Source organism: Cyprinodon tularosa, unplaced genomic scaffold (assembly GCF_016077235.1).
Source record: "Cyprinodon tularosa strain WSP-4 unplaced genomic scaffold, ASM1607723v1 ctg13, whole genome shotgun sequence".
NCBI classification, from domain to species: Eukaryota; Metazoa; Chordata; class Actinopteri; order Cyprinodontiformes; family Cyprinodontidae; genus Cyprinodon; species Cyprinodon tularosa.
The window spans coordinates 2,312,680-2,337,037 of record NW_024038114.1 but is presented as its reverse complement, the minus strand read 5'-3'; the positions used below and the strand labels follow the sequence as shown (position 1 = coordinate 2,337,037).

General features: G+C 37.3%; 1 protein-coding gene across 3 annotated transcripts; it reads left to right on the top strand.

Moving 5' to 3' along the window:
* The first annotated feature begins 6,362 nt into the window (after positions 1 to 6,362).
* hsf1 (heat shock transcription factor 1) lies at positions 6,363 to 24,346 on the top strand. Of its 3 annotated transcripts, XM_038277122.1 has the most exons (15): positions 6,364 to 6,809; positions 10,061 to 10,169; positions 10,316 to 10,452; positions 12,941 to 13,065; positions 14,138 to 14,213; positions 15,838 to 15,899; positions 16,160 to 16,238; positions 17,274 to 17,395; positions 17,474 to 17,688; positions 18,461 to 18,620; positions 18,962 to 19,033; positions 19,848 to 19,953; positions 20,046 to 20,099; positions 20,642 to 20,684; positions 20,773 to 24,346. In XM_038277122.1, exons 1-15 carry the CDS (start codon positions 6,678 to 6,680, stop codon positions 20,958 to 20,960), a joined length of 1,680 nt encoding a protein of 559 aa, XP_038133050.1. In that variant the 5' UTR covers positions 6,364 to 6,677; the 3' UTR covers positions 20,961 to 24,346. The 3 variants fall into 3 exon arrangements, with proteins under 3 accessions (XP_038133052.1, XP_038133050.1, XP_038133051.1); XM_038277124.1 differs by lacking the exons at positions 20,642 to 20,684; positions 20,773 to 24,346 and adding an exon at positions 20,212 to 20,250 and having other exon boundaries at positions 6,363 to 6,809; positions 20,046 to 20,153; XM_038277123.1 differs by lacking the exon at positions 18,962 to 19,033.
* Positions 24,347 to 24,358: the final 12 nt, after the last annotated feature.

Sequence of the window (24,358 nt, the reverse complement as noted above, 5' to 3'; positions counted from 1 at the left end):
TGAGTGAGGGTGGAAAGAGTACATTGACCGAAATGGGCATAGACTGCATTGCCTGTCTATATTTGAAGTGTGATCTGAATTGGGTCCATATTCAAAGTGAGTCACAATTGGGTTGTTTGTACGCTGCTGCTGGCTGAGTGGCAATGGTGCACATACTAAAAAAGGTAGTGACTCAGGATAAGCACCATATTGCTCCATTTCAACCCATACAGGTCCACCTAACTTGTAATAAGAATAGACCAAATATATTAGTTTATATATATTCGCTGCCCAGTAATATTTCAAAAAAGTCGTTATCGCCAGGCCTCCAGCCTCTTTCTGTTTCTCAAGATGTGCCCTCCTTATTGGTGGGGTGTTCATAGATGAAGGTGGATATAGATTTACCCAGCTCTCTAAAAAAATGACTGGGATAAATACAGGCATTGTTTGAAACAAAAATAAGAACCTGGGCATGATTATCATCTTGACAAAGTAAACCCTGCCAGCAAGTCATATAGGCAGCACTAACCAACCATCCTATAAAAAAGTAAAAATGTTTTGATTTGCAGTTCCCAGCTTTGTCTGTAGGTAGCAGTGATGTACCTTAAAATTAATCTAGCATCCACATTCCAAAATCAGAAGCAGAGTGAGCATAAATTAGCCACAGAGAAGCATTGACTTTGTTCCTCAGTCATTTTGAAGATGTCATAGTCTGTGATTCAGTTGTACGAAGGGTGAATTTTCCCAATTCGGAATGAGCCTCATGAGGGTCATTACCCTGACTGCCTCTTACCGGAAAACCATACTTGCAGCTTTTATACCACAAACCAGGTTGTACCTTTTCAGTCCTGTTCTCGTTCTCACAGCAAGACAAACAGCTTTATGGCAGCCCAATATAAGGCCACAGACATCAATAGCCACACTACTCTGCACTAATCACAGTTTATCAGGAAAAAAACTATGATTTTGGAGGTTTTCCATCAAAAAAAAAAAAAAGGCAAAGAAAACCTTTGAAGTTTAAAGGAAAGGAAGATGTGAATTTATTTTGGATGGGACTTAAACATGAGTGAATTTGGGCAAGCCGTGTAATTTTTGGCGAGACCTGGGCGTGTTGTGGGTGACGTAGAATGATTTCTGCACAAATTATTAGACATAGAAACAAATTTGGTTCCCCCTATTCAGATAAGCAGATTGCATGTTCTACAGGGAGTTGAGTGGTCATCAAATAAAGAGGAAGTTTAAAGCCATAGAGATGGAGGAATTAATGATAACACACTTACCTACTTTTTGCAGGCTCTTTTGATGTTCTATTTTTTAACAAACATGCCACAATATTGAACTTCAGTCTCTTTTTTTCAATTTGGCTTAACTAAATAAAGATTGGCTATTATCCCGTTGCATTAATCTGTGGTGTCCTGTAGAGTTTTTTTCTATATGAATTCTGTATCATTATTCCACTATTGTTATTTTTGAATGTAGAAATATGTTTACTTGCGTACAGATTATCTCCTCATCATCTGGAATCATACTAAAGCATTCTTTGCGGCAGAAATGGCTGCATATATGTTTTTGTGTCACTTTGCACTTGACTTTCAGAAGTACTAAAAAGACACGACAAACTGAGTTTCCAAATTTTAAGATTGCTTTACATGAGGTTAATAGTTAAATGTACCCATCCTCCAACCATGAATTTGTAGGTTTTAGCTTTTAGAATATGATCTGCATATTGAAGGAAAACATGCAAAACTGGTTTGCTGAGCTGCAAACGTAAATCACATTGCACCCACTTTAAATACCCTCTCGGCACATACAAACATGTTTGCACCTGTATTAAGAGATGCAAACCTTCTAGAGATCAGATCTTTAGTGTTTAAATGCAAGATTTTTTTTTCAAAATGCCAGCAGTATTATGTTAAAAAGTAGGTTTTCCTCTTTGATTACCAACAGTGAACTGAGGAGAGAAACCCAAGTTTGGATCAAGAAGAACCAGAGTTTCCTGTGATGAAAGAAGATGAAAACGTTGGACAAGCCAGAATATCTGCAGGTAAAAAAGGAGGAGGGTGAACTCTGCCTCAGTCACCATACAGATCACATTGTCCTAAAGCAGGATTGTGATATTTGTATTGATACACAAACTAGAGAGGAAAAAATTAAAATAATATAAAAAAATATATATTTTTCTTCATTATAAGATTTCTCATGGAGTGTTCCCTTCTGCTGATTATTTTAAAGAAAACATTTTGGATTTTCTTGCAAAAATTGTTGATTCTGCAACAACTATTTGAAAAACCTGAAAACGTACGACTTTATATATGCAAGTATCTTATGACCACATCTGTGAACTGTCCCTGTTCTTGGCATCACTGAAACATATAGTAAATGGACATGAGTGAAACTCTTTAAGATGTACAGGACCCAAATTGAACATTAATGTCATAATTTCAATCTGTTTTTATTTTTATTGGTTATTATTTTTGTTGTTTTCAACTTATTTTACTGGCAGATCATTTTTTCTGTCTTTAAAGGAAGGGTTTGTAGAATTTCAAGCACAACTGTATTATCATAGGACATCCAGGCAGCATTGCGCTTATCACTAGTTGCTGTTGTGCCATGATCGTGGTTTTGGACATTGGGAACCATCTTAACATGATAACCTGAGAAGAAGATGCAGTTTTGGCTCATGGAACAGCTGTGAGACCCCCCCCCCCCCCCCCCTTTTTTTTTTTTAGCCAAGTTGCTAAACATAGCAAACCCCTCCCAGAGGTGTGACCTGCCACCTTCCTCTGTGTTGAGAGCAGTAAAGCACACAGGTTTTTATTCTCTCTTTCCCATGAAGCTGCCTGAGGGTCCACATCGGCCACCATGGAGATCTAGGAAAAAGGCCTAGATCTCCAGAACGATCAAGGATAAGTCATGATGGGTGACATCTTCAGAACCGAACTGCTGCAAAACAGACTTTTTGCAACATATTTCTCTTGAGTTTCAGAACTTACAGTGCCAGACCGGAAGAGAAAATCTCCTGAAGATCTCTTGGTGTGAGCCGCATGAAAAAGACCCCCGTTGCTGTGAGCCTGCCTTGCTAAACTGCTGCTGGATGAAAACTCAAGCCCACCAAATGGACATGAACAGAGGTTTGCAGGTCTGACACAATTAGGGACAGAACAAACAATATGTCTTTTGATGATTGTTGGAGCCAAATGCTTAATTTATGATTGAATATTTATTATTTCTGAACGTGACATGTTTTGGTTTGAAGTATGAGTTTAATTATGAAATAATGAATTTGTTTAGTTGTATTTTTGCTGCTGTGCATAGTTTACTCTGTTTCTCGCCTCTGCCCCTTCATTACAGACAGGTGACTGCAGCACCTGAAATATATAGGAGTTGGCTATTGGGGCCGGAGGGGCTCTTGGATTCAGGCACGCAGCCATTCAGGTTTTGACCCCTATTGATTATTGTTGTTTTTTCGAGTGGTATAAAAAGGACCAAAATGAGCCGATATGATCTGCCTCTCACGTCATACTGCGGTAAGAAATTTGTTTGTTTTTTTTGGAAAATAAAGCATCTTGATCAAGAGGAAAGAAAGTTTGTTGGATTGCATGCTCACTTTAAAAAACATTTGACAGCGCTGAAGTGAGTCGAACTTTGATGCTTCTGAACCAAGAGCCACGTGATTTTGATCATTTCATGTGTTTACTGATATGAGTAAAGACAAAGCTAACAGGATGGACTGCATGCTATGCCATGTTACAGTAATATGTTTTGAGCTGTTGCTGAAGCTTTGACAAGATTTGCTTCACTAAGGGTTTAAACACTGATAACATTAGTGTTCATGTGTTTTCTCATATGCTTATTACATTTCGATTACCAAGTATGACCAAAAGTCATTTAAGGGAAACCTTCTGTGTATTTGCTGCTAGCTATTTCAAAGAGGGTACAGAATCATTTAACCAAAGGTTACTGGTTCCTGATTAAGCAAATCATTTAATAAAACATTATTTGGCCAAATAATGTTTTATTCACCTCATGGATTTGCATTGTGAATTGGTCTGAAAACATTCCAATTTCTCTAAAGTAGTGAAAAGCTAATTTGATCACATCCCAAATTCCTTGCAGATAAACTTTGGTTTTCAAACACTAAATCCATCTTAAACTGTAAAATGGTTTTCAACCACGTTTCCCCTTCCTCTTTGTACATAGTAGTTGAGATTAGTTGAGTTTCACTAGTTTTAGTTAAGAGTGTTAAAATGAAATGTTTGACTTGAAGCTGAATGATTTTTGCTAATAAACTCTTATGTTTTGAACAGAAGTTGTGGTGAATTTATTCTATATATGTGCAGAATTATCCATTTGACCATAATTTGAGCTTGAATCACTCTTTCATTTATTGCTAGTAGGGTGTGTGTGTTCATAAACAATATATTACACCCGAAATATCTGATTAAATAATATATTTACCACCCCTATCGGGTTGGGCAATAAACATCTTAAAGTATCAGAACATATGAATTCCCAGCTGCATAGGCATTGAATGTAACAGTTATGCACAACACTGCAATATGTCATATTTATGGATAATTTAATAAAATGATCTTGTATGGAGAGCCATTACATTCTAATTTAAATTAATAAATACATCAATCAATAAATTACTTAAAAAAAACAGTTTGCAACATTTTTACATTTTACTAATTAAATTTAAGATAGATTTAATTACTTCCGGATTTATCTATTTATTTTTGTTTATTTATTTATTACATAATGGAGTTTTATTTTTTTTTGACAGTCATTTTGTAACAATTCTTTACATGTTCCAGTGACTTTTATTTCTTAACCCTGTTCTTCTTTTTAAGCTTTAATATTTATTAATCTATTTTTGAGTAAAGTGAAGAAGTGGAGCTGGTGGAAAAGGGTAAATATTGCAGTGTTCACCTAGCCTGACGTAGTCAGACTCAATTCTAGTCAGAATATGAGTCTGATACTGCTCCATAGAGCTGTGATTATGGGGCGTGTTTCGAACGAACCAGGAAAAAAAATGCCTCTGCACTCAATTGGATAGACCTACAACCAATAAGAGCAACGGAGTGCGTGACGTATGTTAAGCGAGGCATAGTTGTTGTCCACAAAAATCAAAGCGTGCAGTTGCACGCCTATAATAAGATGAGACTTGATCGCGTTTCTCTGTTCCTCTTTTAAAATTAATTTGCTGTCGATATCTTCTAGAACAGACCTAATAGCAGAATCTACTCACCTAAACTCTCCAGCGGCAGCCATTGTTGTTGTCACCCAAGCGCGCATTGGTCACGTGGTTGATTACGTTACTGTTGGTCATCTGTCCATCATCGTATAAAGCCCGCCCTGACAATTTGATTGGATCGCCTGACAGTGGGCGATAATACTCGCGCTACTATGGAGCAGAGCCAGACCGAACTTCCCCGACCTCAAACTTTGTGGGCGGGACTAAGTTCGGAATGGCACCCAGGCTAGTGTTCACCTGGACACCAGACTCAATTGGAAATGCAATGTATATTTATTTACGAAAGGGGACAGAGCAGCTTTAAGGCTTAAGGCCTTCAGTGTCAGGAGTAATATGCTGCATATTTTCTATAAGACTGTAGTGAAGAGTGTGGTCTCTTCTGCCATCATATGCTTGGTTAATAACATTGGAGTAGTGTCTTCAAGGACACCAGCAAACTGATAGAAAAGACTGGGTCTGTTCTAGGAACTTCTCCATAGCCTCTGGAGATGATTTCACTAAAAGGATCATATAATGAAGAACATGTGGACAACAGTGTGCATCCCCTTCAGAAGCCTGTTAAACAACAACAGATTGTATGAAAAGGCTTCTCTAGATCCAATATAAGACTGACCACGGTAGAAAATCCTTCCTGCCTACAGCTAGCAAAAATGTATTACAAAGTTATTTATTTCTAGTAGATTCATTTGATACTTGAAAAAATAAATAAATAAAATTTTATATATATATATATATATATATATATATAACCAATGTACATTACACATCACCAGTACAGAACTGCATTAATTGTATTACAGAAAGTGCATAAAGCATATCTTAATACAGAAGAAAACCAAATATAAACTGAGAGGGAACAATAATAATGGTAAAAATAATAAAATAATAATAATAATAAAGGGGCAACATTATGTTAGAAATAGATTGAAGAACAGATTTTATTTACTCACGAAAGAAAGAAAATTACCAGCACATTTTGTTCTTACAAATTCTAAAGATTTAAGATAAAATTTTGTCTCATTTTTCCAATGGGATTTTTAATTTAACTTATATTAAACTGAACGCAGAAGTAACTTGATTGCGGAAGTGACGTTCAAGTAACGGTGTCTAGTAACGTCACTGTTATGCGACCGATAGGCTGCCACTTAGCTACGCAGTTGTTTGTGTTATCGGATTTGTTGGAATTTTCCACTACGGAGTTTGTCCATAATAAAATAGTGAATTGAACCGTGGACTGGTGGATATTATACTAAACAAGAACCGGAACTGAGCTTTCTGTGATACAGATTTCCAACAATTTCCTGTGGTGTAGTATAGAGTTCAACCGTTTTTTATTTTGGACTTTGGGGAGTGGATGGGGTTAACCGTAAACTAGCTGTTAGCATATTTTGCCCAGATTAGCTGCTGGTGCCCGGAGCAATTTTAGCCTTTCGTTGTTGAGATGGAGTTTCATGGAGTTGGTGGGGGAACAGGTGGAGTTGTGGTGAGCGGCGGTAACGTCCCGGCCTTTTTAACTAAATTGTGGACCCTCGTGGAAGACCCGGAGACCGACCCTCTTATCTGCTGGAGCCCGGTACTTACTTCACTTTAACTAGCCTAGCCTAACTTAGCTTAGCATTGTAGAGCTAACTGCACGTAGAATCTGTAGTCTGGCTCTGTTGTCATACGAAAGACTTCAGATTTTAAGCCTCGATTTTACTTTAAGAAAAAAAGTATTCATATTTGGATGTTATTCCACTATTTGTGCCCTAGTTATCTTGAATTTGCAATGCCAGACAAACGAACCGAGCATGATATCTTATTAGCTTTTGGATAATGAGATCTGTTTAGTTAGCTTTGGTTTAACTGATTTGAGAGTGACGATCTTGCCTGCCGACATAAGAAAGCATGAAAATCCCTTGGCTTGGCTGTTGATTCCTGTCTCTGTAAAGTTAAATGGGCGATCAAATGTTTAAATTCTTAAGGAAATACTTGGTTTTGTATGTAATGGTTTCCAGTCCTGCTCAATCTAAAACAGAAAAAAATAAAAAACATATTTAAACATGTTCTTAGCTCTATCAACGTGGTTACAATTTCAAAAATAAGTTTAGTCAAGTTACTTAAAGAAATTTATAAATTCTGACACAATTGCAGAGGAGATGGCTTAACTTTGCATTTAGTTAAATAAAGATAATATTGAGCTGTCATGTTTTGTGATTATCTAACGTTCAGCTTATGCTCTTATGCTTTATCATCTAAATTGGCTTATGTACACATATTGAGAAATTCATGTTTGTAATTTATAATTTAGTGTCTACAAATTAATGATCTTGTTTCCTCTCAGTAGATGTAATTTGTTTAAAGAACACAATCTGTCAATTTCTATTTTATTTGGTGCCTATCTCCACTGGTTATTGTGTAATGGTGTGCCTAGGGCCGCTGGGTTTAATTTCCAGTGTTTTTTGGGGAAGAATTAGGTGGTACAACCATAACAGGTCACTGTCTTAACTAGCTGTACAAAAGCAAAAATCGTATTAACTATATCACTTTCCTATTAGATTTTTATGTATTCCATCAACACACATTTGTAGTGGGTGATGCACATCCTAAATCATAATGGTACCTGTAAGAGAATATTTTTTTTTTCTGTGCAAAAAAACATTTAATTTCACATTCTCCTTGAGCGCAAAATAAAATCACTAAATAGCGAAAAAAAACAAAGAAATAGTTAACACTATGGTGAAATCATAAATCCTAATGTACAACAATACAATTGACATCCTGTGTTCAAGGGGGTACCTTTGGGAGAAAAATTAACAGCGCACTGTTCTTGACTTGTAGATTTTGTATCTTTTCCCAGATGCCAGGACTGCGAGTATGTCCTGGAAGGGGCCCTGGCTGTTTTTAGCTGTAGTTCAGCCTTCCCACACAATCCTCAGTGCAGAAGTTTTCTATCCACACCTGTCACTGTCTATAACGTATTTTACAAAACAGTTCCCCTATATGGTGTTTAAGGTGGATCCCTTTTAAAATGCCTCGGCAGTTCATTACTCATCATCATCAATAAGTTGGCCATCTTCGTAACCAGTCAGAGCTTGTTGTATTTATTCATTGCAGTAAATTTCAAGCGTTATTTTAAAAACAAAATGTTTCTGAGACATCTAACTTTCCATTCCTTTCATACCTTCCTTCCTACCTCCTGTCCTTCCTATCTTTTTTATTGCCATGCTTTTGTCCTGCCTTGTGTCCTTCTGCTTACTTTTCTCTTTCCTTGGTTTGTTTTTCCTTCCTTTCGTGTGTCCTTACTCCCTTTATTCTCTTCCTTGAGGTGTTCTTTCATTCCTTCCTTGTTTCCTTCCCCTTCTTTTTGTCCCTGTTTTACTGCCACTTTCTATCTTCTGTTTAACTTTCCTTATTGTTGGTGTCTGTTTTTTTGTATTGAAACCACAAACAAAAGCTTTTTTCTCTACATCTTAAATGTACATTAAACATATATTTTGCTCACAGATGAGCTAAAAAGCAGGATAACCTTGTCAGGTATTCGATCTGATAGTGAATTTACCCAGTTTGATGAATTAAACAGCCAAATTCCCCACACTCGTGTGTTTTTATTGTGGCTGAACTACTAAAGCTCTCAAAAGGTTTCAGGGGCATTTTGTTGTGGTAAAGAAAGAACAGAAAAACTTTGGTTTGATTAAAGTCGAACTGTCATAAAAAATGTGAATAAAAAAAAATAAATAAATAAAAAAAGTGATCTTCTTTTGCATCCGTGGTGTGTGCTTATAGCCATTTTTCACACCAGCTCTGTATACTTGATGAAAAAGCATAAAATGAAATAAGAGCCATTTTAACAGCTTGCAATTGAAAGCCACTTATAGTAGTAAACATAATTCACCATCATTTATATGATGTTTTGCATTAGATAAATATTGGATATCTATTATTTATAGTTTCCTGAATCTTACTTTTTTAATTGGGGTGTACAGATATAAAATACATTAAATGTTGCTGTTTCCTGAGTGAGAACTCTTACAGCAGGATTTCTGGTACGATTGGAAAACATGTATGTCTTCAATGAGGGTTACATTAAGTTACATGGATGTTCTGCATTAGCTGAACATGTTCCCACTGATAAATAGCAGTTAAAGGTTCTCTGATAAAACATAGCCTGGGTCAATACAGCTAACCTAGTCTTTCTCTTTCACGTCTAAATTTGTGGTTCTATAATTGTATTTGAAATCGTCCTTTTAGCAATAGATTGATTTTACTCTTAAGATTCTTGTGGTTATATCACAAAACTTTGATCTAAGAGAACTATGTGTTAGAGAATTGGCTCCTGGTTCTTTAATGTTTGAGCTCTAAGTGGTTTAGTGGTTAGGCTGGTTTTAGTGTAGGGGTACAGAATAAAAATGGGTCAGAACACAGGGAGGCATAAAGGAAAGATTCTACCTGGGGAGAAATCGGATCTACACTCAACAGTCTTGTGGAGCTCAGATCGCCGCTGCCTTTTACAGCACCTATTTGTAAAGCAATCGTGTTTAGCTGCAGCTCTTCTGTTCTGCCATCACAGATAGTTAAATGGAAAAACACTGATCATGCTCAAGATCTTTGTAAAGTAGTTTGTTTATTGTCAAAATTGCATGTTTATAATTGGACCGTAACCTTTACTTAAGAATACTTCTACTTTTGGTTATTCTGTTAGCTTAAGCTGTTGTGTGCAGTTTAATGTGATACATTAACAACCGTAGATAACAAACATTAAATATTTTCAAAGTTTCTTTTTTACTATAGCTGGGGCTATTTATTTCTTTGATTTAATTTGTTTGTATTTCCCCTTCTTTCCAGAGTGGAACTAGCTTCCATGTGTTTGATCAGGGTCGGTTCTCTAAAGAGGTTCTACCAAAGTTTTTTAAACACAACAACATGGCTAGCTTCATTCGGCAGCTCAACATGTGTAAGTTTCAGTATCAATTTTTATCAAGTCAAAGACGAATCCTGTTTAACAGGCACTTTTTTATCACAGTAGAAAATGCTTCAGATAACTTTAAAGGAATGGTGTAGGTTGAAATGGAGGAATTCTTTGTCTATATTGCTCCTCAGATGGTTTCCGTAAGGTGGTGCACATCGAGCAGGGCGGCTTGGTGAAACCAGAGAGAGACGACACAGAGTTTCAGCATCCATACTTCATCAGAGGGCAAGAGCACCTGCTGGAGAACATCAAACGTAAAGTCACTAATGTAAGTAGCATGCAGATAAACCAGTCGCACTCAGTCGAAAGGTCTTAAATTTCACAACACTTTAAAACTCTTATTTTCATTACACGTCTTCTTTACAGTTAAAAACAATCTCCAATGATCAGTAATAAATGACATTCTTTGTCACGTCAATGTCTGATAAAATAAATGCTAAGTTTGGGTGGTTTGATTTTCAAAATAAAATGTATTTCATACCATAAATCACTTATTGAGTTTTGTTTAATAGAAACAAACTACAAAAGACAGAAATTGCTTTTCCTTAACTCGTCATTCATCCCCTCTAGGAGTTGATCTGAATTCATAGTGCAACTAAATACAAGCTGTAAAACAGTCTGTCATTCCTTGTAATTATTAGAAATGAAAGCACACAGATGATGATGTTGTTGTTTGCAGCTTGTGGTAATATACAGAGTGCTTGTTTATTATCTTGGGGAAAATAAGGAACAGATTGATGTGAATCTGTAGATAACATTATTAAAAATGTCATATTCAGAAAAATTTAACTAGATCATAAAGTTAAACTTTCACCCAGTGCTGATAAATACCAAGCCAATGTGGAAAGCTTTCACCACAGGCCTAAAAGAAACAGTTGTTTCTGCTCAGCAGTCTGGGGATGGTTGTAAATAATTTTCCAGGTGTACCATACTCCATCATATTCTGAAGATAAAGCTTATTTTCAATAAAAAAACATTAATGGATCATATTGTTATTGATTATATCAGTAAGGTTCCCCAGATTTCACAAACTGTTAACTAGATTTCATACTCTACCCACATTAGTCATACTGATAGGTGTTACAAATTCTGACACTGTAAAAGGGAAAAAAACAAAAGAATTTTTTCCAGCCTGGGATTAATTTCCCAGCCTGGGATTAATACAGAAGAACTACTGGTCGATCAGAGCATGTTTTATTTAATTAGTAATTGTAAAGAAAAACAGACAGCAGATAAAAAATAACTTTAATCCAATTTGTATTTTGATTATAATCTTCCCTTTCAAGTTCCTCCTTGGTTGTTCATATTATTGTTTACCTTAAAGGAGAAGTTCACTTTTTAACACTTTAAGCCCATTTTCTGTAGTGTCCAGGATGAAATCGAATGATCGACACCAAACTTTTGACAATTGGTCCTGTCTCTGCTTTTTGGCTCATTTAGAATCACCCCCTGGCTGCTCCAGAATGGCTTCCATAGAGCATGTCCGATAATGTCCTTAAAACAACCTTAAACGTTCTTTTTTTAAAATATGCTACTCACCGGGTCGTCAGCGCTGTTCAATGACGTTCCAAAAAAAGTTTCGTGAAGAAAAACCGTTCCTGTAGTGTTTTATTTAGCATTTTGTAAATCCCATTGAGTTCTGTAGGAATAGTCAATATTCCGCTGCCACCGGAAACGGAAATGGGGCCTGTTTACACAGTTGTAGTCTTTTCGCTTCACTCTGTGTACTCCGACGTCGAGGTGCTAACGTCTCTGTTAAACACTTTAAAAAACTCTGAAAATGGAATACGAAAGGTGGATTCTTGATTCTCGACATCGGAGTACACAGAGTGAAGCGAAAAGACTACAACTGTGTAAACAGGCTCCATTTCCGTTTCCGGTGGCAGCGGAATATTGACTATTCCTACAGAACTCAATTGGATTTACAAAATGCTAAATAAAACACTACAGGAACGGTTTTTCTTTACGAAACTTTTTTTGGAACGTCATTGAATAGCGCTGACGACCCGGTGAGTAGCACATTTTAAAAAAAGAACGTTTAAGGTTGTTTTAAGGACATTATCGGACATGCTGTATGGAAGCCATTCTGGAGCAGCCAGGGGTGGATTCTAAATGAGCCAAAAAGCAGAGACAGGACCAATTGTCAAAAGTTTGGTGTCGATCATTCGATTTCATCCTGGACAATACAGAAAATGGGCTTAAAGTGTTAAAAAGTGAACTTCTCCTTTAACATGCTCATGTCTAAAGATATAGTAAAGTATAAGTGGTCCTCCTAATTGTCAATCCTTCTGTTGATATGTTTACGTAAGGCCATCCTGCATGCTTTTTCAATTACAGTCAAGTAAAGGCCAAAGTGGTACAAAGTACAAAAAGGAATAAAAGAAAACTCCTTTGGTTCTGTCTGGTTTAAAAACTTGAAATGCATCTTTTATAATAACCCTTTTAATATTTAGGTGGTTGTTTTTTTTTCCCTTGGCAGACAAACTGGCACATCAGCACAGCGATGTTAAATCCCCTGTACAATAGTTCAGTAATACCTGTGTAACTGACTTATAATGAAACTGATCGAGGTCTACCTTGATCTGAGCAATCACAGCATGCCTTAATCAGGATTTGGGATCAGTTCAATCTGCAGTAATAGTAGAAGAAATGACAATACATGTTTACACTCTACCTACAAATACTTAATATTGACAGAAACCACTTTGTTGGTTTTCTCTCTTTGTGGTAATGGACTATTCCATATTGTGTTGCAGGTGTCATCAGTCCGTCAAGAAGAAATGAAGATCTCAACAGATGAAGTCAACAAAATCCTCAGTGATGTCCAGCAGATGAAAGGAAAGCAGGAAACTATTGACTCCAGGATCATTGCCATGAAACAGTAAGAATCAGAAGCGAAACTGCATCATGTGCTTACCTTACCTCACCTAGTTATTTTAGGTTGAGTTTTATTCAAACAACCTTTGAGGTGTTAAATGGTATATTAGACACCCTTTTAGAGAAAAAACGATTTTAAACCAGAAAGTTTGCTTATAGCCGAGCATACACTCTACGATTTTTTCCCCCCCTTTTCGGGCCGACTTTCCAGTTGTGCGAGAATTTTTCGATTGGGCCGACTTTCAGCCTGATCGTGCATCATGTATTGTACGGGGAGTAACGAGGGGCAATCATCCTCTCACGACCGCCTTCAATTCAGGAATCGTAAGGTCGGGAGAAAATCAAACTTGTTTGATTTTCAGTCAGCCGTCGTGGGCAAATCGCTCAGTGGGCATGCACAAACAAGGATACTTCTTCTTCCTCTCAGATGAAAACAAAAGCATGGCTGGGGTGCAATGAGTGAAATGGAGTTCTTTCTGTAAAATTGACAGACCGTAGTAGCCATGTTTGCTCAGCCATGTCTTTGTCCAAATACACTGTTGCCTTTTATTTTTAGGGCTCTCAGCACATAATTTCACAAATTGCCAAGGCAGCGCTTTTCACTCTAGTGAGCTTCATATTCCTCTTCTACTAGTGGGGCTTCCGGATAGACGAGTCCGAGTAGCACCATCTCACTGTGGAGCTGAGGCCGACGTGGGTTTTAGACGTACAGTGTGAGCAGGTAGATCGCACAGAGCGTCGGGTCGCACAGTGTGAGAACATACATCGTGAGCTGTGAACTCACACTGTATGACGAGCTGTAGCTGCGTGCAACAATTGAAAAATATCGGAAAGTATATGCCCGGCTTATGTTTTTATAATTTTTAAAAATCATTCCTTTGCTCATTTCTACTTATTTAGTTAACATCCATTAAACAATTATTCTCTGTAAGCACCAGACTTCAAATCTAACAAATTAGGCTATAATTCTCTGTTCTCCTGTTAAATCTGGGCCTTAATTTAGCATCCAAAGTGTTTGTGCTCTTTTAACTACAACTGTCCCTCCTTTAACCTCCCCATATCCTTTTCTGTTTCAGTGAGAACGAAGCTTTATGGAGGGAGGTGGCCAGTCTGAGACAGAAACATGTCCAGCAACAGAAAGTTGTCAACAAGGTATTGAAATACACAGACCAATCCTAAAGTTATAGTGAAGGATGTTGTTTTTCTGGGTTGATCATCTAAATAATTGTCAATCATTCTGGTGATTGTTTATGCAAGGCTTACCGGAGTCTGACATAGTGGAAAACTTGCTTGTATGAGTGATGCAAACAGCAACTTGTAAACAGATCGTGTAAGAGGAGAAATGGGCTTGTGCATGCTTTTGGACCTGTTTTAATAGGCGTTCCCTCTCGGGAGTGGGTAAAGGGTTGTGCATGTGCATTTTTAAAGTGGAGAGGGCGGGTCTTTTTAAAAATTTGATAAAATCCTCCACTATACCTTTAATGATTGAAGAAGGAGGCTGCTTAGATTAGTTTGGCTCATACAGCATTGAATAATGGTATGCGTTTTAGTAAATGTTTGCTTAGCCAATGAAAAGTATGCTGCTCAACACATTGGACAAGTGCAGAGTGTTCTCAGCTTTTTAAAACAAGGATTTTGACCAAATTTTATTTTGCACTGCTGGTCAGATGGATAAAAGAAGGTTACTACACCCTAATTTAGAAGGCAGAAATATCTACTAGGTTGGGATTATTTAAATATTTTTTTAAGATGCAGACAATAGTGATTGGCTTAAAAAAATAGATCACCATCCTGTCACTCTGATTAGCAAAACCCTAGTAAACTACAGTTTACTACCTGCTGGCCAGGTGTCTTCTAAGCCTTTTTAATGGTCGTCATTTCTATCTTAGCAAACCCCTAGCACTGTCAATGTTGGTCCCCAAACAGACAAAGTCTAAAATCTTTATTTCAAACAAAAGTCTATAGTAATTATTTGACCATTTTGCTGAATCTTATTTTCTTCTCTCAGCACCACAGTACTCTGCTCTTCCATACATTGCCTTTTCTTTGCATTCTCTTTGAGTGTTTTGTAGGATGGATTGGTAATGTTTCTGAAGTTGTTTGAACCTAAATGTTGTCCATCAAAATTGGTTTAAAATGGCGATGGCACCATTGAAAACAAGACAGGCATCATCCACAAGGGGCAGATTAGGTGAAACCACAGATATTTTGTAATTCAAGCTGTGTATTCAAACAAAGCCCACATTCTGGGAGAGTATAAACGATCTTTGTTTTATGCAAGCTGCATCGTTTTTTTATGATGACATTGTAGCTTTACCTACCTCTGTTACCCACATGCACCTCCTAACCTCCATGTTGCCATGGTTACCTTGAACCAGTTATTTGCGAATTCCCCGTGTTTTAGTTAGGGGTTTGGATGTGATTCTGTGGTGGTGTCACAGGGTCATCAAAGGGCCTGGCATATGTACTACAGTGTCCTAGTTGGTGCTGTTAATACTTGTGTAGTGAAAACTTTTTTCTAAGCTGTTTGTTAAATTTAATGTGTTCCTATTCATGTGGTCTAGGCCTTAGATGAACTATAGGGCTCTTTAAGGGAAATTAGACATTTGCACAAAATTAACTAATCTTCCCACACCTACAGAAACACTGTAACTTTTACCCACTAGTCAAGCTAAACCGATACCCTCCAGGTCTGCACAAAGCCACGCTAATATGGTTTTGAAAAGGTGTTCTCTGAACTAATTAGAAACTGTCTTTTTGTTTGGTTTTTTTGCAGTTGATCCAGTTTCTGGTGTCTCTCGTTCAAACCAACAGAATCATTGGAGTCAAGAGGAAAATGCAAGTCTTTTTTCAAACACAGCTTGACATCTTAAATCAGAATGGAAATACAACTAGATTTATATGTGAATACAGCAAACTAGGATCTATATTTTGTAAACAGTCGGATAATACTTTAGTAATATTGTGGATTATTGTAACATAAATTAAACTCAGCTAACAGAATTCATTTTTTTTCAGATAATTTGTTTAGAGTTTCAAACAATATGATCATACATGCACCTTATAACGTGGCCTATATGTGCTTTCTCCACCTGCAGTCCTCTGATGCTCAATGATTCCAGCTCTGCCCACTCTATGCCGAAGTATAGCCGGTCCCTTACAATGGAGCATATTCAGGTAATGAGCCTATTTCTACAGCTGGTAAAATAAGTATTGACCATGCTACCATATTTCTCAGTAAATATATTTCTAGAGATGCTACTGACCTGACATTTGCACCAGATATCCAGAAATGAAATTATGTGTAATAAAGTAAAATGGAACAGGGAAAAAAATATTGAACACATATACTGAAATTACCTTTGTTGGTAATGATGGTAGGGGTTAGGGGTCATTCTATAGGGGTCATTCTATGACCCCTAACCCCTAACATCATAGAATGACCCCTAACCGATGTAAACAGCAATTTTTAAACAGAGCGTGCATGAGGAGAAAAGAGCTACAGAGTTGAGCATGTGCATTTATTTATTTATTTTTTTTTTAAGTGGAGGGGGGGGGGGGGGGGTCTTTTAAAAAAAAAGGTTAAATCTGGGGGAAAAAAAATGTAAGACTTAGAAGGAGTCATTTCAAGATTTATCAGAGCTACTAGGGTCTGGCAAACCCTTAGCTCCATCTCAGATGACTTCAACCAACTATTTCCTATTGATGCAGAATCCTTTCATCTCCATGTTTGCACACTAACCAGAAATATATATTTATATATTTTGGACCGATCAATTGATTTAATATCCTATTGTATAAATTTACATACTATATATATTTTCAGTAAGGTAAGTACTTTTATACCACCCTAGAGTTTCTGCTGCTATTATTTTTGAAAAATTGTTCTTAATAAAGGTTGAAGCTATAACCTTTAATGCACTCCTTGTATTTCCATGGTCCAAAGTGACTACTACTAGCATATTTCACAGTTTCTTTTTAGCTAACATAATTTATAGGTTAACTCCCAGAGGGAATGATTAAAATAAAAGCAAGGTTTTAAAATGATTTCTGTCATTTACATAGTTTTCATAATAATTAAATAGTATAAATTTGATAAATCGAATTTGGTGTGTTAAAAATAATCAGACATTCTTTCAGGCATCATATAATCCAGTCCTACTCTGTGGGGATCTGTGTAACACTTATTTTCTCGATTGATGTTAATTTCAGAACGCAGCTGCCAATCTGCTCGCTGCAGACTCGACCTTAAATTCTGGACCGATCATCTCAGACATCACGGAGGAACCCCCTTCCTCCCCAGAAGAAGCAGTCGCTGACTGGACTGACCTAGGGTGAGGACTTAAGAGATCTGCCTCCTTTATTTATTTTTCATGCAGATATATATGTAAGGCTTCCCTGTATATCTGCAGCGAGAACCATGCAACTTTTATCAAAGAGGAACCATCCAGTCCCGAGGTGGAGGAGTGTCCTGTTCTTGAGGTTGAGCAGGACTCCCTCCCAGCAAACGAAGACACCCCTCTCTCCCCCACCACCTTCATCAACTCTATTCTTCAGGACGAGACGCCGTCGACGCAGGTCACGTCCTCCACCGCCACCACAGCTAATTCCACCAACACCCCAGCAGGTAGAAACTAATATACAGTCCTACAAATGTTTCGAAGTATTTATGGAGTGCTGTTTAAACCTTGGATCATAGGTCTGGTGGAAGAACAATTAACTTTACTATAAGCTATTAGATGTATACATATATAATAGCTGGCTAGGTGACATACACAAATGTTTGCAGTTTCTCTATCATATGGAAGAACTTAAAGGTTTGACTAAATTGCTATGCTTGGAAGAAAACGATTACTGCACATCACCCTGAATGCAGCATTTCTGTGGTGAAACATGGTGGTGGCACCATCATCTCAGGGGTATGCCTTTCTCCAGCTGGGATCTGAGGATTATTTTTCATCCATTATAATGGAGTTGGAACTTCTTTGGAAGAAAGAGGCAAAAATTTCAAGTTTGATGATACATATATTTGCAGATGTGAATTTCAGAAGACCATGCATGCTTATCCTTCTACATCCAAATGTTGCACAATTTTTTTTGCTTCTCATTAAATTCTGTTAAAGTTTAAAAACAATCCACTTGACTTGGTTTCCAAGGTTTGAAGACGTTTCGCATCCCCTCCAGGAAGCTTTCTCAATTCAAATGAATGACTATGACCTGGATGCCTGAGAATCTTCATCAGCATATTCTCATTAAATTCCACTTCCAACAGATTAAATGTGAAAAGATGTAGCAGTATAAATACTTTTTGCTAAGCCCTGAATTAGATCTTCTAAATGTATTTTGATCAGTCGCTTTAAATTTTCACCCTGGTAACCTTTGGTCCATCTGTTTTGCAGCCATCCCTGTTGTTGTGGTGAGCCCTTCCACCACTGGGGTTCCGACTCAGCCAGCTCCAACCATCAAATCTCCGGCCCCTGTTGCCTGCTCCAATCCTGCTTCGGCCCCCAGCCCCGCCACACCTAAACAGAAATGTCAGACCATCGCACGTCTAGACAGGTTACTACTATAATCATTGGGGACAGCAGGAAGTGCTGCTGTTGCCTTGCTTCTGTTAGCTGCTGCTGTGTTCTCATAATAAACCCACCAGTAGCCATAACTTGGGAGCCTTATCTGCTTAGGGCAAACATCAACTATTTTCAGCCTACCAACCAATTAGAAACAGCTCAATAGCTCCCTCCCGAAATGTCATATAATCTCAGAACAACTTTTTTTTTTTGTACGTCACTTCATTAGTGGTGCAGCTGCAGTAAAAGCACAGCCTCCTTAGAGTCTTTTTTAGACATTTCTCATCAGATAATTGTGAAGTGTTTCATTAAAAATCCTTGTGCTTCTCTTAGGTTCCTCCCCCCACCGCCTGCAGGTGGACTCTCACCTGATGTTTGGCGCATCCTATCGAAACTTCCTGAAAAGTGAATCTTTCAAATGATTATCTTAGACTGCATGTAAAAGATGGAGCCAAGCCTTTATTTCCCCCCACTTCTGACCTGTAGAGGCTTGTTTCTGTGATATTTAAAAATAATCAGAGTCAGACAAACTGATTTAAAACCAACTTGATTCATAGGTTGTCTGTTAGAATGTAGAAATCATCTTGCTATGCAGAGGGACTGCTGGGTCTCTCTGAGGTCTGCCTGCTGCTAAACAAAACGCTAACTGCCAACTTCTTGCACAAAAAATTACAGCCTCCAATTTTCGGACATCATTGTGGCTAAAGCTTTCTTTTATATAGAGTCTGAGATGATTACTGAACTTGTAGGGTATATATTTATTTCTATCTCTGGTGTCATTCTGCATTTTCTCTTTTTGTCTTTTATTTCAATAGTAAGCAAAAACAGCACTACAATTTCAGAAGTTACACAGTTGAATTTAAAGTGCAGCATCAATTTGTTGCTTAACTTTATATTCAAGGAAATATTTTAATATATAGTCTGCTCAGTGTTTAAGAACTCACACTTTTTGCACCTCAGTCATGTTTTTCTTTTTGTTTGTTATACAGATCAGAGATCATTTTAATAAGGCTAGATTGTGTTTATAAGATGCTTTGAAAAATCAGATTTCCAGTAGAATTGATCTGAGTTGAGGGATCAAAGACCTTAATTTTATAAGCAGCTGGACATGAGTTAGACAAACAGTTTTCTTAATACGGACAAAAGAAAAAAATGTAGAATAACATCAGACCCAACGTGACATCTCATGCCTGTCTCTCTCCCTCTGATTTTGTCCCAGGCATGAACTCTCTGACCACGTCGACAGTATTGACAACGGCTTAGAAAACCTGCAGAGTATTTTAAACTCTCAAACCTTCACCTTTGACCCGTCTCCCTTCATGGAGGTAACTCTGTCTGTATTTAATTTATTCCAATTCGTGAAGCTCTGATTATCAGTATGCATATTTATTTATGGAAATGTTTTGTGTGTCTTCAGTTTTTCAGTTCATCCGTTCCTTCTGGAGACTTTGACCTTGAAAGTTTGGATAATGTAAGTTTGATTTTACATATGTATTACACCTTTAGCTTTCCTCCTTATCCTCCTTTCCTTCTTATGACAATAGACACCTAATCAGTATCAATAGAAAATATGTCTACCAGGGTGTCCCATATTAAGATGAACTCATTGTGGCATCTGAGGGAGACAGAGGAACGGTATAAGAGACCAAACAGGAAAATAAAAGGAAATAAAAGAAAAATTAAATTTGGGTTAGTCACTCATGTTTCTCCAAATGATAAATAATTTACTTGAAGTCATTCTTATTCTAAGCTATCAGCATAATCTGTTTAATATGCAGGATGTTGCTATCTGAAATTGTGTTAAAATGTCAAGAGGCATCCAAGAGGCTCAATGTCTTTATCATAACAACTTTTTTTTTTTTTTTTTTTTTTTTTTAAGAGACTGCCATCTCTGATGGATTATTCTGACCCACTAATCCGGATGAAAATCTGGGGGGTTTCTCAGATGCGTCACTAATAGGACTGTTTTAAAATTTTTGCACCAGTTTGATTTAAGAAACTGTTTGTTTTCAGCTGCTTTCTGATGAAGTCCCTAAAGAAAGTGAAAATGGAACAGGTAACTACTGCTTCTCTTCATTTTGAACAAGCATTGGTTCTAGCATTGCTTTTTTCATGGTGACCTTTTCCATTTGTAATTGGTGCAGGGAAGCAGCTGGTGCAGTACACTGCCGCACCCCTCCATGTGACCGAGCCAGTGGTTCTGGGGGAGGCAGACACTGACCTCCCGTCTCTTCTGGAGTATGAGACGGAGCCGCTGTTTAACACCGACACGGCAGCGGGCGACCCACCCGAGGTCTTACTGAGTCCCAGCCAACTGGACTCTAGCCTCTAACATCCTCAAGAATGTAATGACTCCTCAGTAACCACAGGGCACTGAGCCCCAGCTCAGCAGCAGCAATAGACAATGACTAAATTGATGGGTTGTAGATCAATCATTAGGTCAAAGGTCATGTTTTTATCAAGCAGATGTTATTAATCGATATTAATCCATTTCTATACTCTAGGATTATTTTAGGTTTTATTTTGTGTTTGTCACCTAAATCGAGACCTTTATTTGTTTCTTGTTGTACAAAAAGATGAAAAGTAAAAAAAAGAAAAAAACTGTGAGAATCCTAATAAAACGGGGTCACATGTACCTGCTGGTGTATTCAGGGACAGATCTGGGAGCAGACGCAGTACATATGATGTCACAGTAAAGGTGAGCCAGGAGCATGTGACCGAGACGCTTTCTGCTCTGCATGTTTAAGTCGAATTTGCTGGCTGTTTTTTTTTCACTTGTATAATTTAAACATAAAGAGAGAATCAGAATATTTTTGGAAAAGTTTATTACAGAGTGTTTAATCGTCCTGTTTGTCCATCATCAATGGAAGCAGCAGAAAGGGACGCTTTGATTGAGATCTGAACAGATTTCTCTGTCCTCACGAGCCATGCTGCAGGTTTCCTGCAGATCTTCTGACTAAGTTTTATCTGGACCCCTGATTAGGCATGGGCCGGTATAAAATTCCTATGGTATGTAAAAATACCACTATGCACACAATTTAAAACAACAACGTATGACATTATCTAACTGTTTTGATTTAAAACGATGGCGGCAAATATTTCCCTGAGGCTCAAACTTACTGCATCGATGTTCTCTATTAAAATAGATTTTTTTCCTTTTTAATGCATAGACTTCAGCTGAAATGTAGAATAAAAACTTGCTAGTTTCAGTAATTTATTTCCAATATTTAATGTACAATAAGCATTTAAGTCCTTATTGTACCAAATACTCCCTTATGTGTCTTTATTTTTATTTTTTTTGGCAACTGATGGTAAAAGAGGAAAGGGGTTCTGGAGTTTAATGTGTGCCAGCTTATTGTCGGAGTGCAGCAGCATGTAGGGGAGGGGTAGCACTGCATTACTCTATGTAGCTGGTGGAAATCTGTCTCTTATACCTTATGTTTCATCTTCTCAAAAAAAACAAAAAAAAATGAAGAAACATAAAGACCGAATATTTCATCGTTTTGTGGAAACTTTACTTTTTAAAACCTTGGTGGACTTTAATGCTGGCAACCGGCCCATGCCTACTCCTGACAGTCTGCTGCACTCGGCTCTAACACTGCTGGAGTTTGAAAGAAACATGGAGTACGTCCAAAAAGATGAGGGGCAGAAAAGTTCTGGGAATATGTATGTTTAATTTGTTTTGCTGAAGAGAATTGATGGCACCATTCACTCAAAAAATGCAAGCTTTTTAAATACACAATTTTCTCTTATCAGAAAGGTTCAATGTATGATAAACTGGTCTAAAATGCTTTAGTCTGTCAGCAAATCTCAATTGTTTGCAGTCCTGCACATTTTGGATTCTGTCTTTTTCCAAACTGTAGCTTCAATAATACAGCTCTACCACTAGAGAACAATGTGTAATGGTACTTTACTTGATTCCAGTTTTAGATCAGTGTTGCTAAAACCAGGAGCAGATTTATGGTAAAACTTACTTCAGGATATCAGGTGTTGCGTTTCAGTTTTAATGAAACATTCAAGACTGTTGTTACTGTCAAAAGCAAGGATTCTTGTTTTCTGTTATATTCGTAAAAACTCTGTTTTATTTGGAGAAACTTCAAACTTAAGTACTGATGGGTGATTAGAGCTTAAAGTGAAGTGTAGCTCCTACTGACAGATATTTAATTTAAAATGTATAAGGGAAGCTGGAGTGTGATTGAGCAGGTGTAACTTGAGCACCTCAACGGCAAATAGGTATGTTACCATGTTTGACCACATTGCTTAAACAAGGGCTGCACAACATTAAGGAGAGAGATTGCAATTTTATTTCAAAAATTCAGTGATGGCATTATTGATTTGGGATTAAGCCTCCTTTTCCTCCATTTAATATTCTTGTCAGCACTCCAACCCTCTCCAAGCGGTTTAGCATAGAAAATCTTTGAATCAGGCGGGGAGATGCCTTAACAGTGGAGGGACATCCAACTGGCCAAACTACAAGTACATCATAACAACTTATAGTTATTGAAAGGTGGATTTATTTTTTAAATTCAGTTCAAAGAGGTAAACTCATATGCATTACACACAAAGACACGTTTCTAGTAGTTTTTATGGTTATGTCCTTTAGTCAATGTATAAAATTATATATATTATATATAAAAATTTCAGCAAAACAAAAAACTTTTAACACTTAAGTTTGAGCCCTCCAACTAAGTCCTTGCACTCAATACTAGGTTGGGCTCCTCTTCCATGAATGATGCAGCGTGGCATGGAGATGATCAACCTGGAGTCCTTCTACCTCGTAATGAAAGCCCAGGTTGCAACCTTCAGTTCACCTGTGTTTGGTTTATTGTTTCTCATCCTCACCTGACATCTCAACAAATTTCCATAGATTGTCTTTAGTTTGTCATGTCAGTTTCATGAGTTGCCATTGGCAGCAATACAATCTGTCATTGGTGAGAGGCAATGTGGGCTACTTGGAAATCAAATCAGCATCTCCATCAGTCCAATATTTCCTTCAACACAATTCTATGTTGGTTCCATTGGTCGCAGCAGTCTGAACAAAACACCTTTATCTTTGACCTGTTGTGACTGAGTCAAATCAGCAGACTTGTCCATGCCTTGCAGCTGTTTCTTGATATGCATTTTTGGATAAATTCTGTTTTGTTATGTAATATTTTCCTAGAGACTCATCTTGATTCCACTGGATGCAAGCCACAGTAAACCAAAAATGATTGAAACATGCTTGAAACAAGCACTTTGTGTGTAATAAATGCATATGAGGTTCATTATTGATCATTAAAAAACTAAAATCAACTTTTTGAATGCGTTGTCTATTAAATGCTTCAGAGTTTGAATCATTTTATTCTTGCTTTTTCAGGCAGCTTAATCTCAATACATTTCCCAAAAAAAATCCCAGATTTAAGAATTTCTCTAATTAAATGTAGCTAAAAAAAATAAATTAAGCACAGTCTTGGACAGTGAAGTGGCTCCTGTTGTTCTGAATCATCAATCCTCAGATGCCTACTGGTTTGTCAGATGCTGTACAGAATTGAGGCTCTCTGCCATGTAAAATTCACAATAAATAATAGATTGACTTTGCTTGATTTTGTTTTTACTTCCAACCAACAAGCCATCTGTATTTAATTTACCTGACAACTCTCTACATGTAGGAGAGAGGAGGGTTGAATGTTGAAGTGTTCTGGTTGCAAAACTTTTGTTAAATAAACCGTTTTAAACACAGCCGGCCAAAGT